At 53.8% G+C, this 15,963-nt stretch overlaps 1 protein-coding gene across 3 annotated transcripts in view; it reads left to right on the top strand.

Moving 5' to 3' along the window:
• The first annotated feature begins 10,519 nt into the window (after window positions 1–10,519).
• Window positions 10,520–15,963, top strand: part of PLEKHG4 (pleckstrin homology and RhoGEF domain containing G4) — a 92,125-nt gene continuing 86,681 nt past the window's right edge. Inside the window, exon 1 of one of the 3 annotated variants that reach the window (XM_075510391.1) lies at window positions 10,520–10,986. In XM_075510391.1, the coding sequence (XP_075366506.1) occupies window positions 10,984–10,986 (3 nt within the window). In that variant the 5' untranslated portion in view covers window positions 10,520–10,983. The remainder of the gene's footprint in view (window positions 10,987–15,963) is intronic. The other 2 variants (XM_075510393.1, XM_075510392.1) reach the window with 2 other exon arrangements.

Genomic DNA, 15,963 nt, shown 5'->3' with positions numbered 1-15,963 from the left:
TTTTCTCCTTATGTCCAGCAAGAATTTCCCCTGGTGCAGCTTGTCCCCGTTGCCTCTTGTCCTTCCAGGTGTGCCTCTGAGAAGAGCTGGGCTGTGGTTTCTCTGTTGCCCCTGTAGGCAGCTCCCCTCTTTGCCTTGTCTTCCTAAAGCTTGTTCTCTCCAATATATATATATAGTGTTCTGGGGAGCCCCAAATTGGAGCTAATACCCAGTTGTGTCTCACAGGTACCAAGTCAAGAGGAATAATAATTTCCTTAAACCTGCCAGCTTCATGTTCTCCATTGCAGCAAGGGCACTGTTGACTCACAGGTAACCTTGCATGATTTTTCATTCTGCTCTATTTCTGGAGCACTTCTGACGCCCTCGTGTGATGTTTTCATGATGACCTATACAGGTACAAGCAGTGGGAAGCTAGTGAATGGGAGCCCAGCTTCTCATCTCCCACTTGGCCCCAGCAAGAACAAAGCGTGGCATGGGCTTTGGCCACGCTCATGTTTTCATGGAGAACAGCAGGAAGGCAAATGCAAGAGAATTCAGGAATTCAGTCTGACCATATCTGGGTACACACATTTTGGAGACACATCAGTCCATTCTTTGCTCCTTCCTGCTCCTGTCTGTCTGTCCAGGCATTCATGTCACCTGTATACGATCAGACTGAACACCTCTCCTGAATTCTCCTGTGTTTGCCTTCCTGCTCTTCACACGTGAAGCAGCCACCCCTGCTCCTTGCTTTCATTGGAAGCATCCTCTGCCTGTTGGTGGAGGGAACGATTCATTTTCACTCCAGAATTACCTCCAGAGGGGTGAATGCCAGTCCTGGTCCGGGTCTGCCCTGCTGCACTGGCTGGTGAAATCGTGCAGAAGTTGCTTGACTGATGAGATGCGTGGCTGGTTGGGGCCGTGCAGCGAGTGGCTGGTGACGGAACCTGGATCAGTCAGCAGCTGGGGGCGGATAATGAGGAACAGATTTGCGCTGGGCAGCGGTTCCCATGCTGCGTTCCAGGGCACAGTGGCCAGGATGGGAGAGCCTTTGTGCTTCATGCTGCACCTCTCCGGCGTGTGTTGAGCCAGCCCCTCGGCTCACCCGTGTGTCCTTGCCATCTGCTGGCAGTGAACGTCCCCGGACTCCCTGCAGAGCTGGGGACCCTCTCCAGTGGCCGTGCCACCCGCCAGGCTGCAGGGCTGGCCAGGAGGCTTTCCCCGCACCCCAGCTGTGTGGGGGAACAAGCTGCAGCGTGTTCAGACAAGATCAGTGGGATCTTTAGGTCTGCAGGAGCTGGGTGGGGTGATCCACATCTCCCTTCGTGGTTTAGATTTCCCTGCTTTTGCCTGGAGAAGCAAACACAGCTGTGGGACTCCCTGCTCTGGAGGACTGTGTGGCCAGGCTGCTGCTCCCGGGGATGCTTGCAGAACAGCCAGGATGGATGCCGACATGGTGGGGGTTTTGATTTTACAAGTACCCCAGATCCTAGCGTTGTGATCCTCCCTGCAGCTGGACAGAGCTGTTCCATGCAGCCGTGGGGAAGGCAAAGATCCCTGAAGAAGCCACCTGGACTCCTCTTGCCTCGCCTTCTCCTGGCATCCAGTGCCGTGCAGCCAGGCTGCCCCAAAGGTAAATGAAACTTGTGGCGGGTTAGTTGGAGATGGAGGGTGTTGAGGACACTCTGGGTAGGGGGCCACCAGCCCAGTTGGTCTGCTCTACATCAGGCCACAGGTTGTCCTGAGCCTGCAGGCAGCCCATGAAGAAGGGCTTGGAAAGGCCATGGGGCAGTGGTAGAGACCAGACTACACGGAAAGTCTGCTGTATTTGGGCTTTCCTCTCTTGCAGTGATGCGGGGCAATCCCTGCCCGTGCACAAGCTTTGTCTCCCAGAGCCCAGCTAAGCCCACAGTGTTAAAGTCAGAGAGCCAGTTAAAGCTTCGCTTTTTCTCCTTGGCTGGCTGGAGGGAGGCTGGCTTTTGGGCTGTGCATGCACCTGGGGCCTCACTGTGTGTGGGTCCTCAGTGGTTTCGGGGCTCTGAGGCTCTTGCAGGCAGCTGGATGAAGTGTGGTCTCAGAGCTGCCCCGAGAGCCCTCCTCTAGGCATGGCTGGTGCTGGGACCATGCAAGCATCACTCATGCAGGGGTCACCCCCTCCAGATTTCTCCTGGACACTTAGGGTCCTGCCTGCTTTCCCAGAAAGCCTCACCTCCCAGGGCCAGGATATTCTCATCTACCACATACGTGCATGTAGGTGCACATATTTTCAGTAGGCATCCCTACCCTCGCCTATTTATGGAGAAAGCTGGCAAAAGCTTTGCAAAGGTATCCCAGAAAGATGGAAAAAAAAAAGAAAACAACTACGAAGGCCATGAACTATTATATTTTCACATGTCATGGTGTGGGGCTGGCTGATGGGAGCTGGCTGGTGAAGGACCACGAGCTTGTGTTTGCCAGGACTGAAGGACTGTTGAGCGAGCAGGTTAGCCAGGCTGCTGCCGGATAGTTAACTGGTCACCCCTGCTAGGCTCGCTCTGATCTTTGTTTTCTCCTGCTAGGGAACAGGCAGAATTGTTATAAATGTTTGATTTTTTTTTTCCCTTAGCAAAAATAGCTTTTGAAGCAAACAGGAAATTACAGAGACTAAAGAGTGCAATAAAGAGTGAAGAAAGTCTAGCAGCTACCTCACGGTGCTTGGATTTGTCTATAAATCCAGCTCCACGAGGGGTGTCTCTCCACCAAAGGCAACCAGACTGCCCCAAAATGTAGAAATCGGGGGACCCATGCCCCCCTCGGACCTGGGGAGCCAAAGGCCTGTTGCCTTGGAGGCAGGGGTGTGAGGCGAACATCTCCCGTCCGATGAGGGTGACACACCGAGGGTTTATGAGGTGGAAGAGGGGCCGGCGCTGGCTGTGCCCCCTGTGGGGCTGGCGCCCGGCTGTGCCGGAGGAGTCTCCCCGCGGGGAGCTCGTTATCTCCGGCCGGGACGGGCCGGGCCCCCGGGCGCCTGAGGGAGCGGGGGAAGCGGGGAGGCCGCACCCGCGCCGGCCAGCGCGGCCGGCAGGTGTCGCCCCGCGCCGAGCCCTAGCCTCGTCCCGGCCCGCCCGCCGCCAAGATGGCGGCCGCGCTCCCCACAGGGGCCTCCCGCGCCGCTCCTGGCCCCTCCGGGGGGGCTGGTACGGCTGAACTGAGCGAGGAGTGCCAAAGGCCCCGCGTGGCAACGGAGGGGTAGTCTTAGGGGGAAAAAAATATATATGTGATAGTTCCAGGTTTCTTTTGGCGTGCCTGGGGATCAGCCGTGTGTGGGGCGAGCTGCTCCCTTTAGCATCCCGCTGCCCTCCTGACGCTTGCTTGTGAGGTGCGGGCAGCTGCCTGCCCCTGCCTGTTGGAAGACCCCCCCAGCTCTGTGCTGAGCCTGCTGCGCAGTTGCAGGTGGCCGGTGCTGTCCGTGAGCTCGCACTCTTTCTTGGACACTTCAGCTCACCCAGCAGCAAACGCAGGCAGGAGCTGACTTGTCATGGGCAAAGTGCAACCCCAAACCAAAGGAATACTCCAGGAATATCTGGAGTAGAGTACCTGGAGAGGATATTCCAGGGATTGCTGGACTATCAATCCCACCTGCTCATCCCCCTTACTGCCGGGCTCTCCCAGAGGCACATCACTCCAGTGTAACAACTGGGCCAGCACAGATCCTTTATGAATGCTAGAGAGGTCTAAGCCTCCTGGTCCCTTCCCATGCTTGCTAAATAGCTGGCCTCACCCCATCTTGATCTGGTAGCAGTGATGGAAGAAGGCCAAGTGAGAAGAAAGCAGGAGAGACTGATGGCAGGAGGCACGAGCCCTCTGCCTTCACCTGTCTGAAGAGGAAGCTGCTCATCTCCTTTAAGGAGACACATTGTTATTGCTGCTGATGGGGTTAAATCCCTCTATTTTCTGCTGGTGCTCTCCAGCCCTGGTGCCATGGAGAGGAGGTGCCTACCACGGCTGGCACCACACTCACAGTGTGCTTGTCACATACTCCTGCCCAGCACAGGATCCTCTCCCTCAGACCCACACTGTGAACGAAGGGTCCCTGGTGCAGGACCCACAATCTCTGTCACACCACCTCCTCCAGGAACCTGCTGTGCCCCACATCCCACCTGCTCTGCCTTCCTGCCTGATATCCCTGCTGTAGGCATTTCCTGAGGTTCACTCCTCTAATTGCCAGCTATGGATGCCCCATGGCAGACTGCTCCTCTCCCTGTCAAACCAGCCCTTCCCAGTGGCATCTGAGGAGCCTTCCCATCACCTCGTGTGCTCTGGATCTGCGGTCAGCAGAGTTGGCTCCAGACTCCCCTGGGGAGAAGACCCTGACCCCAAACTGCTGTTTGCCTGCTGCAGAGTTACTCGAACCTCAGCCTTGAGCTTTGTGGAGCTGCTCTGTTGAGACTGAGATGGAGGAACCAGACCTTTCCCCTTTACTACCAGCTGGGCAAGGCTGGACAGGAGCGAAGCCCATACCTGCACCAGGGGAGACCATTGCTCAGCTCTGAGCAGGTTGTCATTCCCCTGCTGGAAGTACCAGCAGGATTAAGAGTACCTTGAGAAGCACCTGGAGAACCCACAGTGGGACTGCCCGAGTTCAGTGGGCAACACAGCCCAGCTGCTACAGGCAACATGAGAGCTGGTCCCGGGGAACGCCCATACGGCTGTATAAAGCACTGATTGCATGCCCACAGCTGGAGCTGCACCTTGGGGCTATTGCTCTGCCTCAGTGAGTGCTGAGCTAACCCAGCTGCTTCTCTGCCTGCCTGCCTGCCTGCCTGCCTGCCTGCCTGATCTGGAGGAGAAAACTGCAGGCAGGTGAGAGCTTTCCTTCCCTCTGAAGAGACTCTGCCATGGGAGAATGGTTTGTGGGATCTGCTGGGATCTGCTGGGTGCAGGCTCTGCAAGTGTTGGCTGTAAGTGTGGGGTTTGTGAGGGGCTGAGGGGGGCTGGATGGGGGCTTGGCAGATTGCTATTCACCCAGGGGGAATAGCAATCCTGGGGGTCAGAGCTCCTGGAGCAGAGCGAAGGAGATGTTGTGGTCCCTGGTTGCCACCCCAGATAGGACCTGGGTGCTGGTCCTGGCTCTGCAAACTGTGGGGCAGAGACTGCAGCCAGTGGTCAGAGGCAGGGTCCCTGCTCCCCTGGAGTGGAGTGGTTAGAGCTGGCAGCCCTCACTCCTAGCAGGGCATAGTTGGATTTAGGTTGCTTTTGGGAAGAGAAGGGATGGGTCTCCAGCTTAGAAGTGTGACCCAGCCCTTGCCTGGTAACGGTTGGTGATTAGTACTTACTTGAGGCATCCACTGAGGGCTGAGTCTGCTTCTCTTGGTGTGGGCTGGGCAGGTATCTTGTGGGTGCTGGTTGCTCAGGTGTGAGCTGGGTACAGAGCAGGGACACAAGAGGGGGGCCTCTGGTCATGCAGAGGCACGAGGGGGGGTGGTGTGTGTGTGTGTCTGTTTGTCCTCATAACCCTTGCTCTGTCAAGCAGATCTGGAAAGAGGAGCAGGCCCTGGCAGCTGTGACTGAGGATAGCAGTTGCACTAGCTGTGAGACCCTGTGCTCCACGTCTCCTGTGTCTGTGAGAGAGGGGTTGGGGAGGTGGCTGCTGGGCTGGGGCAGGAAGGGCGTAGGTGCCCGCTGGCATGTCTAGCTCAGGGGTGAGAGTGCTGTCTCGGAGAGTACAGTAAACATATGCTGCGGGGACTAAATAGCATGCAACATCACTGCCAGCAGGGAAGGTAAACAGATGAGTGTCTTATGCCATTAAATACATGGGATCTGGAGAGAGATGGGTCAGTCTTACTTAGGCTGCTCTTCAGAGAAAGCCAATCTGTCCTTCTCTAACCAGAGACGGTGGTGAGTTTTGAAGCAGCAGTCCTGAAACCACAGGTGGATTTCTAAGCCAAGAGCACTTTGTCCTCAGGAAAGGGAGGCAGTGCCTGAACTCCAGGGAGACAAACAAGCAGCTCCTCTTAAAGGATTTAAGCTCTTCTAACTGGGTCTGCATCCACAGAGGTGTGCCCTTACCAGGCTATGCATCCGACAGGTTTCTGTTCCAGGCTCTTGGGGGGGGGGGGGGGGGGGGGGGGCGGGCTTTGGGGTCTTCTCTCCAGGGTGGTCCTGCCAACCAGTGCACCTGCCTAGTGGTCAGAGGACCGGGATGCTGAGACCCAGCACCCAAGCAAGGGAGTCCACTGCAGTGGGGAAACATCTTGGTGTGTGTGCGCTGTAGAGAAAATGTGCTTATTGGGAAGGTGCCTGATTGGGGCAGGAGGCCTGGTTTCCATCCCAGCTAATGCTGGGCTGTTGCTGAGTGGAGACCCTGGGCACTTGGGAATGCCTGGAGCAGGCATTAGACTAGCAAGTGTTCTGCATGTATTGAGTCCAACTGGCTTGTCTGGGAAGACACTGTGTGTCTTCCCACAACATCAAGGTGTGCCTTCCTATCTGTGTGGAGAGGTTTTAAGTCCCTGTGGGACTGCACACTATGAGCTTGCACGTGTGCTGCAGCAGGCCTGATGTGCGAGTTTTCTTTTTTTTAATTTTATTTTTTTATTTCCACTCACCCTGTGGCACACATGGGTATTTGAGAGCCCTAAGTGGGACCTTCCTGACTTGTGTACCTATAAAACATCTCCTGTAAAGCCTCCTGATGGTTAACTGCACACCAGGTTTGCATGTGGCACTGAACAACATCTTGAAGTGTAGCTGGAGACCTAATAATTGAGTTGCTCCTGTTCCTTCAAATGGTGAGCATGACCAGCTGTTATGTAGTCTCTCCTCCAGTCCTTCTGGGAAATCACACCACAATTATATTTCTGGCTTAAGAAATTTTTTCCCTAATCAGACTGAGCCTCACAAAGAGGTTGCCACTTAGTGGTAATTACTTGCTTTAGAAGCTGAATGTCTCCTGAGGATTGCAAATAGGGGATTATCAAATTAATTAGTTAAACCAAGATGTGCTTTTGTGAAGCCAAGGCCTGCCTCACTTGTGATTTGAAATAAAGATTTAAATATTATTAAACTGCATACAACCCGCTCTTGTCTCCCTAATGGGGAGAGAACTAGTTCTTTCCTGAAATGTTGTTGGTACAAAGGGCTGCTTGCAGCTCTACTTGCTGCAGCACTTGTTGCTTTTATTTGACAACCTGTTTCAAGCAAACCTCTATCACTGGTCTTAAGGTGCCTGCTTGTGCTGAGTGGGGTCTAAACCTGCTTCTTGGTGGCTTCCCATGTTTTTATAGGCTGCCAAGTGGAAGGGGAATGGGGTTCACAGTGGGTAGCTTGGTAGGATTGTAATGTACCTTTCTTAAACCTGTACTTTCAGGGCACAGATTAATCCATGGGATGTCTGCATAGCCATGTGCGTGGACACGGGAGCTGGCAGAGAGCCCCAGTCCAGTGATGAGGAAGTAGATTCAGAGGCATCCACTGGTCAGTGGGATAGCAGTGGCTATAGGTCCTGCTCTGCCCAGCCTGCTCCCAGGCTCTCCTTTCCATTGGAAGCCCCTATGGACATAGGAAACTCCCTATGCTGTGCTGAAGACTACAACAGTGATCATGCTAAACTAACGTGGAGTGCGTGGGGGTGTTTTCCTAAGAGCTGTTGACCACTGTAGTGCAATCGTCTAGTTAGCATGCATATTGCACAACTTCCCCTAGGTCAGAAGATGTCCTTATCTGGCATCTAAAACATCTGTCCTGTGTTTCTTCCAGCCCAGCTGAGTCCTATTCATAAAAGTATTGAGCTTTCCCTGATTTGCACAACTGAAAATAAGCAATCTGCTCGCAGTCACTCAAAGGCAGAGGTCCCTTGCCTGCCTCCTACCTCTGCCTGTGCTCCCTCCTAGCTCTTATGGCACTCTAGGTTGTGCTACTGCTTCAGCAGGCACTTGAGAAACACTGCAGCTCCAGAAACCAGATCCAACAAAGGGGAAACGGGCGGGGGGGGGAAGAGATGTGAGTCTGAAGTTATGACCCCTGAAGTTTCAGAACAGTTGGTATACTGATCCCTCTTCCACCCCATCCTCTTTCAACTCTGGGCGGGGGGGCCCACAGCCTTCAAAGCTTGGCTCCCCATTCTTCCTGATGTCAGTGTTTGCTGCCTTTTGCCATATTTCACCTCTGGGACAGGTTGTGCTTAGCAGTACTCAGCTGCTGCTGCAGGTGAGTACCAAAGTGGTTCCCTGAGGGTAAAATTGCCCATTGGTCCATGCAAAGGACCTGGGTCTGCTGATCTCTGCCAGCAGAGCTGGATGACAGCAGCCTTTTGCACTAGCTTCAGCAATTAAACTAACCCCAAGGAAAGTGCAGGCCTCATGCAAGAGTGAGGAGCTGCTCCTGCAAGGAGACAGTGTGAGACTGTGTCAGGAAACAAGCACGGCATTATTGTCAGCCTCAGTCAAGAGGGGCTTTTTAACACCCACTGAAGTGGTGGCTACAGCTGTCTCCCATGTGCTTGTGTGGGAAATGGATCTACAATGCAGGAGAGGACGGAAAGGCCACTTTGTGATCTTTAAAAAAAAAAAAAAGCTATATTAGGATCCAGCCATGAGTAAACAGCAGTGCGATGCTCCCCTTAGCACAGTGCCACGGCACAGGAAATCACATCCGTGCCTCCGACTGGGATGGGGGAAAGCTGAACTTGGGCTCTTCAACCTGGAAGTCCTCGATGGGGGAAGGTGATCCTGAGCTTTGAGCGCAGTGTAGGAAAGGGAAGAGGCACAAGCTGCTCTTGGGCTCTAAGCTGCTTTTGTGTTAGACAACCCATTCCCCCTCTGCTTCTATAAATGTATACCTACAGCTGTTAACTTTCCTGCATTGTCCTGTGTGGTGTTGGCTTGGGAACTTGCGGAGAGCTTTCAGTTGTCATCTCCACAACCGAGCTGGCTGCTGCACTGCAAAAAGCATTTGCTAATGGTTATATAGTTTGAGTAGGACCTGGATAGCAAGTGTTGGCTTAATGGTCTGGGGAGCACCTGGCTCTGTCCCTGGTCACAGAGGGGAAAAATGGGATAAGAACCAGATATGGGCTCTGTGTGCTTACATGGTGCCCTCCTCATCTGTTTATGGGGATGCTGCAAACTCCTACACCACCCCCTGAAAGTGCTGCTTTTCTCTTTCTGGCCCTCAAAGATCTGGAATTAGGTGACTTGATAGTGTCTTACCTGCTAACTCAGAACTAAAGAAGGCAACCTTGTGTTCCCACGCCTGTGCAAGCCACCTGAAGGGGTAAGGAAAGCTGAAAGCTGCTCTCATCCTGGAGCTGCTGCCAGAGGTCTGAGTACAGGAGACCTGACCACTTCAGTAACAGCATGGGAGCAGGTTCTCTGCTCCATCCCCTTCATCCCCATGGCCTCTCAGGGTGCCTCAGCCCCACCTGGGTCTGCGTTGCCCTTCATGCCTGGGGAGCACACGTTTCTGTCTCAAAAGGTGAGGTAGCTCCTGGCTCGTGCAGGAGTCCATCATGTGCAATAGGTTTTAGGGCCAACTGTTGGCAGTCCTCCCTGAGAGAGGAGTATCTAAAGGTGTCCTTGAGCTGGACCAGCCCACATGGGCTCTGCTGCTGGCCCTTTGGAGCAGGGCTTGGGAAGGCTGTGGGGGCCTGCCCCTTAAGCCAAGGCAGAAGTGTTTCGTAGCAGTTGCTCCAGCTTCAGCAGGCAAGTACCCTGTGCTCCTCTACTGAGCTCGTCCATGTGGGGGACGTCTTCCCTCCTGCTGTAGGTCCTCATGTCCTGCCTGAGTCACCCTTCCTCTTGGGATGGGTTGGTTTGCGTGACCTCTCCCAGAAGCAGGGACAGCCAGGTACCAGCACCATGCCTCCTTGATAGAGGGTCAGTCCCCACCGAGGCTGCTGAGACCATGCGCTGCTTGGCCAAGGCTGGGGAGGCAGCTCCTGGTCCAAAGTCCTTCTGCCAAGCCCTGCACCTCATGTCCAGCACTCTGGGGCTTCGCTTGTGTGTCACTTCCCACCCTGCTTCCCGTTACACAAGGTCTTTTTGTGTCAGCAGATCCTGGGATGCCCTGTGGCACTTGCCTCTCCTGTTCCTCTCAGCCTCTGTGGCTCTGCCCTTTCCCGTTGTCACTTCTGTAGGCTGCTGCCTGCCTATTTGGTGACCTTCCCCACTGCTCGGGCAGTATTTTGGCCCCTAGCCATCTTAAACAATTAATGGAGGGGTGGAGAAACTTGCCATGTTAAATTACTTCCTCCTTTGGGAGGGGGTGAGGTCTCCACATCTCTTGCCTGATACCAATGCAGTTTGTTGCTGTTGCCTGAAGCGGTCACTGCCTCTCTGTTTTCCTTCTAGAAGTTAGAAAAACAATATTTCAGAGCACTCTTTTTGTATTTCTCGGCATTTTGCTTAACCTGCAGTGCTGCCTCAGGATCTTGCGGAGCGGAGAAACTTCTCTGGACTTAAAGAAAACCAAGCCAAGAAGAGGCGGGGGGAGGATTTTGGTGGAAACCTCTTTGGGAAGCTGGAGACCTTCTTGGGATGCCTGCCGTGGGATTGTTCTCCTGTAGCAGCTATTCGGATCTTCACGGGCAAAGGCAGCTCCCTGCCACAGAGCATCTGCATTAAGCAGGTCTGTGCGGCGTGCCTGGCCCTCTCTGAGGGACGCAGCTAGCAGTGATACTGTAACAAGCAGCCTGCGAGAGCTGCTGGCTCTGCCTGTGGTCTGTAAGGTCTCTGCAGGGCTGGGGAACACGGCACCCTGCGCTTGCTATGCCCCTCTGCCGTCTAGCGCTGGAGTTGGCTGTCAGAGAAACCTTCGAGGTCCCCTGCTCAGCCCCGGTAGTGTCATGAGTTAGATTAGTTGGAGCTGCGCTGGGGGCGGTGAGGGCTTGGATTACAGTCCAGAACTCAAAGTGCTTTGGTGGTTCACGTCGGAGGAGAGAGGAGACGCCCCGTCGCACACATGGAGGAAAAAGAGAAAAAACGCTGCCTTTGGAAGTGAGGGGGAATAAAGGAGGCCGGGAACATGGTAAGGAAATCTCTGTGAAGGGCTCTTACCCTGGGTGTGAGCAGGGGTGCACGGGATGGAGCTGCTATCAGGGCAGCCTGCCTGGAGCCAGTGCATGGCACTAATGCCAGGAGTGGGAAACTGCTCTTCTGGCACTTCCTGTTACTCAGATGGCATGCTGTACCCTGGGATACCAGCCCTGGATGGTGGCTGCAGGGACACAGGGCTCTTGTTGGCACTGGTCCCCTGCGGGGTCCCTGGTAGGGGCACAGCCCTGAGCAAGGGGCTGGGATGGGTCAGGTCAGGCAGGGCCCTGTCTTTTGGGCTGCACAGATGCCGGGCTCTCCTCCTGCCCTCGCTCTTTGCCAGTCCTGCTCCAGGGCTGTGGGCACTGCCCCCTTGCAGAGCCCAGGGAAGGGGAGAGCATCGTCGTCTTTTTCTCCTGCCCAGGGTGGGCATCCAGGGGTTCAGAGAAACCCCTGGAGCTGGGTGGGGAGATCTCCCTTTCAGTGTCAAGTTCTGCATGTGGAGATCCTTGTTTGGGGAGGAGAGAGACTGGCGAGCCCAGCTGGGCAGCAGAGTACCCTCTCTCCCTGGGAGTGGCTGCAGGGCAGTCCCCTGCCCAGCCCCACTGGCGCTGCCCTACAAACAGAGGTGCCCAGCCCTGGGGTGACAGAGGCTAGAGGCATCACTAGCCCTGTGGCGAGATCCTGCTGAGCACCAGTCTGGCTTCTGATGGTTTGCTCCTGGGCTCAGGCTGGAATCTGTGTGCCCAGCAGCCCTAAATCTCCTTGACGTGTCCTGCTGTGTCATGGGCTGCTTCTCCACAGCAGAGGGAACAAAGTCCATGAGGGGGACAAACAGCTTGCATTTCTGCTGTGCTTGGCAGTGACTTGCTCTTTCTTAGAAGTTCAGCTTCTGGGCTTGGAGAAGCTCAGCTTTCATTGAAGGAAGAGTTGCCCAACTTCTGGCTTCTGCAACCTGAGCTAAGCTCATGGACCCATGTCTCTTCCCTTTGCCACCCTCCAGCTCCTCTGCTGAGGACCCCATAGCTCTCTTTACCTTTACATGCCTAAGTCAGAGCTGTGGTGTGCTCTCCTCTCCCATCCTGCTGTGGAGGCCTGCAGGCATCTCACTTCTTCCACTTCCCCACCTCGGTCAGGAGAGCTCTTTCCCTCACCCCATGCCTAGTGTGTTCCTGGCAATTTTTGGTCTATGCTGGTTATTGTATGAAGTTGAAATCAAAGGAGAGTGCTGTTTGGGGCTGTGCAGGGTGGGTGCCATCCCTTGCAGTCCCATGGGCTGCATTTTGCCATGGGGACTGGAGCAGTGCTCATGAAGCTCTGCTCTGGGAGACCTAGGGCAGAGACTGCTGCTACTCTGCTCCTGCAAGGTGGAGGTGGCCTTCTGATTCCTAAGTGCTCATCCCCAGTTTGGGTCCTTTACCTTGTTCTAATGGGTGATGCCAAAGCTGTCTGAAGCAGGGGTCTTTGTGTGGTGCAGTGTCATGGCAAGCCACGGTTGTGCTGTGAGCATGCAAGGACCATGTGTCACTGCTGAGGAGGGATTGTGTGCCTCTTGGGTGCTGAGTTCAGGCTAGGCAGCTGCAAGGAGCGGGAACCAGAGGCCATGCTGCCACAGACCCAGTGATGGGTGCTGGCCATACTGCGGTTACCTGCAGTCCATGGCAGGTGTCAGTTCTCAATGTCGTGGTAGACCAGTCTGCATTTTGGGAGGTGTGGTCTGTGAGCAGCCAAGGTGTGACCATAGCTCGAAGCTGTTCTGTTTGACTTGAGTTTTTGGTGTCTTGGTGAATCAAACAAACCCTGCAGGCAAAAGATTTAGATCTAAGTAAATATGGGTTAGTCTGTTGGCCTGCGTGAGACTTCCCCATGGCCTCTGGCAGTCTGCAGGACTCTTAGAGGCTTGGCTCCTGACAGGAGTCTGGCATGGTGCAACTGCTGGCTGCCCTGTTCTGTGTGAAGCAGGTGATTCCTCTTCGTGGGGTGTCTGTCATGCTTCAGTGTTACGGATGATGTGGTGTGTGTATGGGTACATAGAGGATGGGTACATAGTTGGAGGATGCCTAAAGCACCAAATGTGTAAGGTACCTTAGGCTAAAGTAGCCCACTTCCACTAGAACTGACTTTTGCAGCTGTGAAAACCCCATGGTGCGAGCAAGGCAAGAGCCTGGCTGGGCTCTGTCTACCCTTCTCATCCCATCGTGGCTTTTGTGGCTGGGGATCTGCCCTTCTTCCCTAGTAGGGATTTCTCCTCTGTGAGAGAGGGTGTGGGCTTCACCTTGCCTGGTGCCTGCTGCTGGATGGGGCGCAGGAGATGGTCAAGGCGTACAGCCAGACCACACTCTGCCCTACCTGAGGAACAGTTTTCATCCAAGCAGGTGCAAAACCCTGTGCTCTTGGGTGGGCTGGCTGGAGGCAAAGTGAGCAATAGCCCTGCTCCTCTACTGCACTGTGCAGCAGTCTGGTTCCCAGCCTCTGTCCCCAGGCTGTGAGGGATAGCTTCCTCTCCAGGAAGTTGCTCAAGCTGCAGCAGCTGGCCAGGGAGCCCAGGGCTGCTTTTCCACCCTTGCTAGGGTGGTTGCTTCTGCTCTTCAATGGTAGCTGGGGCACTGTAGACCCAGCACATGAATTCAGCAAGGCTCCTGCAACTGTGTGTCTTGGACTTGCCTGGGCTGCTCCTCTCATATGGTGGCATGCTCCAAGTCTCTAGTCATCACACAGACATGTAGAGCAGGGCCTGTGTGTATCACAAGATGTGCAAACGCTGGTGTCTTCCTGCAGAGAAGTTCAGGTGGCACCTCTATGTTGGCAGGAGAGAGGATGGGTTTCAGCAGAAAATATAGTCTTTCTTTTATCCTCCGGTTATGTCTTCTCCTGGGGCGGGAAGGAAATGAGTCTGGGAATCACAAAGAGCTTTAAGGATTGGGGATCTTCTTTCTTTATTTCTGTGCCAAAGCCATGAGCAAGATGTGGGAACACAGACAAAGCCCAGAGACATAATCCTGAGCACATGGAAGTGGTGAAAGCATCTTCTCTGGGGTAACAAGGATGACAACTTGTGCTTAATGCCCAGCTTCTTTCAAAAAATGCTGGGCAGGTGAACACGCTGTTCATTGTAGCAATGAAAATAATGGCTAAATGCAGGTGACAGGCCAGCTGCATCCATGCATGTCTGCCCAGCATTCACCAAATGTGTTCTAGTACCAGCTGGGAATGCAAACAACAAGTGTTTATGGTGAGATGCTGCAGGTGTCCAAGGGAGACTGTACGCTGAGTGTTGGCACTTAATTTCTGGCAGTTGGCATCCCACAGCATAACCACCTCTGGCCATGCCACTTGCCATCCACCCCCATGTGCAGTCAGCCCTGAGGGCACACCTTGCTCAGTGCACCCTGCTCCTTGGTGGGTAGTTAGCAGAAGAGATCACAATGTGAGAGCCTTGTGAGCATCTTGCTGCTGGTCGCTTCAGAAAAGATAGCCAGGCAGCATGTCTGCCTCTAAATACTAGAGCAGAGTCATGGCCTCTCAGCTCCCAGAGCCTAATTTTCTAGCTTCACCCCAAACATAACCCTGTCTGTGACTGAGCTGTGCAAAACTGAACCATCCTATGGACTGTGAGCGCAGCCTAAAACTGAGCATCAGTGCTGAGTGTGGGAGGAAGTCACACAGGGGCTACAGGCCCCTTTTAGTAACAAAGAGCTGAAAAATCTCTGTTGAAACAGTCAAGGTGTCTTCTGCAGAAGCTTTAACTCAACCCACCTGTGAGCACTCGCACTCAATATCAGAGCACCTTTTGTTCCTCTTCCTGACTCTCTACCCATGTGGGACCCCTCTGTTCCTGTCCCACAGAGCTCAGTGTAGCCAAGATCTGAAAAAGCAACTAGTAGCATCAGGATCGGATGTGTTGCTGACTGAAGAGCAATAAAAAGCAAGGATAGCCTGCTAGGGTAAGCTGCCCACTTCTAGTGGTGGGATGCTCTGTGCCATGCTTTCTACACCACTCGTGATACCTGTCTTGCAACTCGGAGAAGTGAATGGATGTGCCCTTGTTGACTCTGAAGGTTTGACCATGCTAATACCTTTCTGCTGCACAGAGTGCCTCATCTCTGTTGGCTGGCCTAGTCTTTCATTAAAAAATGAACAAAAAAAATGGGGCCTTTCTTGTGGTAAGTGCTTCTGGCTGGTTTCATACATATCCCATTTTTTGCATTGCTGGACACCAAGTTGAAACTTCCAAGATCAAAGCAGCACAGAATGAATCTGAAAGTCTTTCTGTCTGCTCAAATTTACCATCCTGTCATCAGTCTGGGATGCCCAGGATGAACCCTTGCTCCAGCTGGTGCAACCAGCCATTGATTTGAGTGGAATCAAATCTCTCATCTGAAGACCAATGGGGACAAGCCAAAGACTTGCATATGCTCCTCCTGGACATCAGTGGATGTGGTAGAGGGGAGGCTCCATGGGTCCTTATGGTCACCCCCAGTGGGATGCGATGCTGTGGCTGGATGGTGGTTTGCATGGTGCAGGGAAGAAAAGCTGCAGGAGTTCTGATGATCTGAGCTAGGTGTCCACCTTGAGCTTTGCAGCCTGTGTTAGGTGTGGCGGTGTTCGCAGGAGACCGAGTTGTGAAGCTTCCTGAGCAGGTTCCATCAGGAGGATACCTTCCCTGAGGCTGCCTATAAAATCTCAGTGACTCCCAACAAAAACCTAGCGCTGCTGAGTCTCCAACGTGGTTAAAGGATGTGGATTATTTGCTGTCTGTTGTAATGTCTCTGAATACATTTACCTTTTGAACAAGGTCCTTCTCATACGCTCAGGAGGCTGGTATGCAGACCCGTTAATGGATCAAGGGGGAAAATGCCTGTGGATGTATTCTCCTTTGTGTTTGGGCTTATAACCACCCACATCTTGGCATACATCCCTTCTGTGCACAAAGATGTCTTTTAGAAATCACTAGTTAAATCTCCACCCTCCT

This window comes from Mycteria americana, chromosome 8 (assembly GCF_035582795.1).
Source record: "Mycteria americana isolate JAX WOST 10 ecotype Jacksonville Zoo and Gardens chromosome 8, USCA_MyAme_1.0, whole genome shotgun sequence".
In the NCBI taxonomy this organism is placed as follows: Eukaryota; Metazoa; Chordata; class Aves; order Ciconiiformes; family Ciconiidae; genus Mycteria; species Mycteria americana.
Note: the sequence above shows the minus strand (reverse complement) of the source record. Positions and strands in the feature narration are given on the sequence as shown.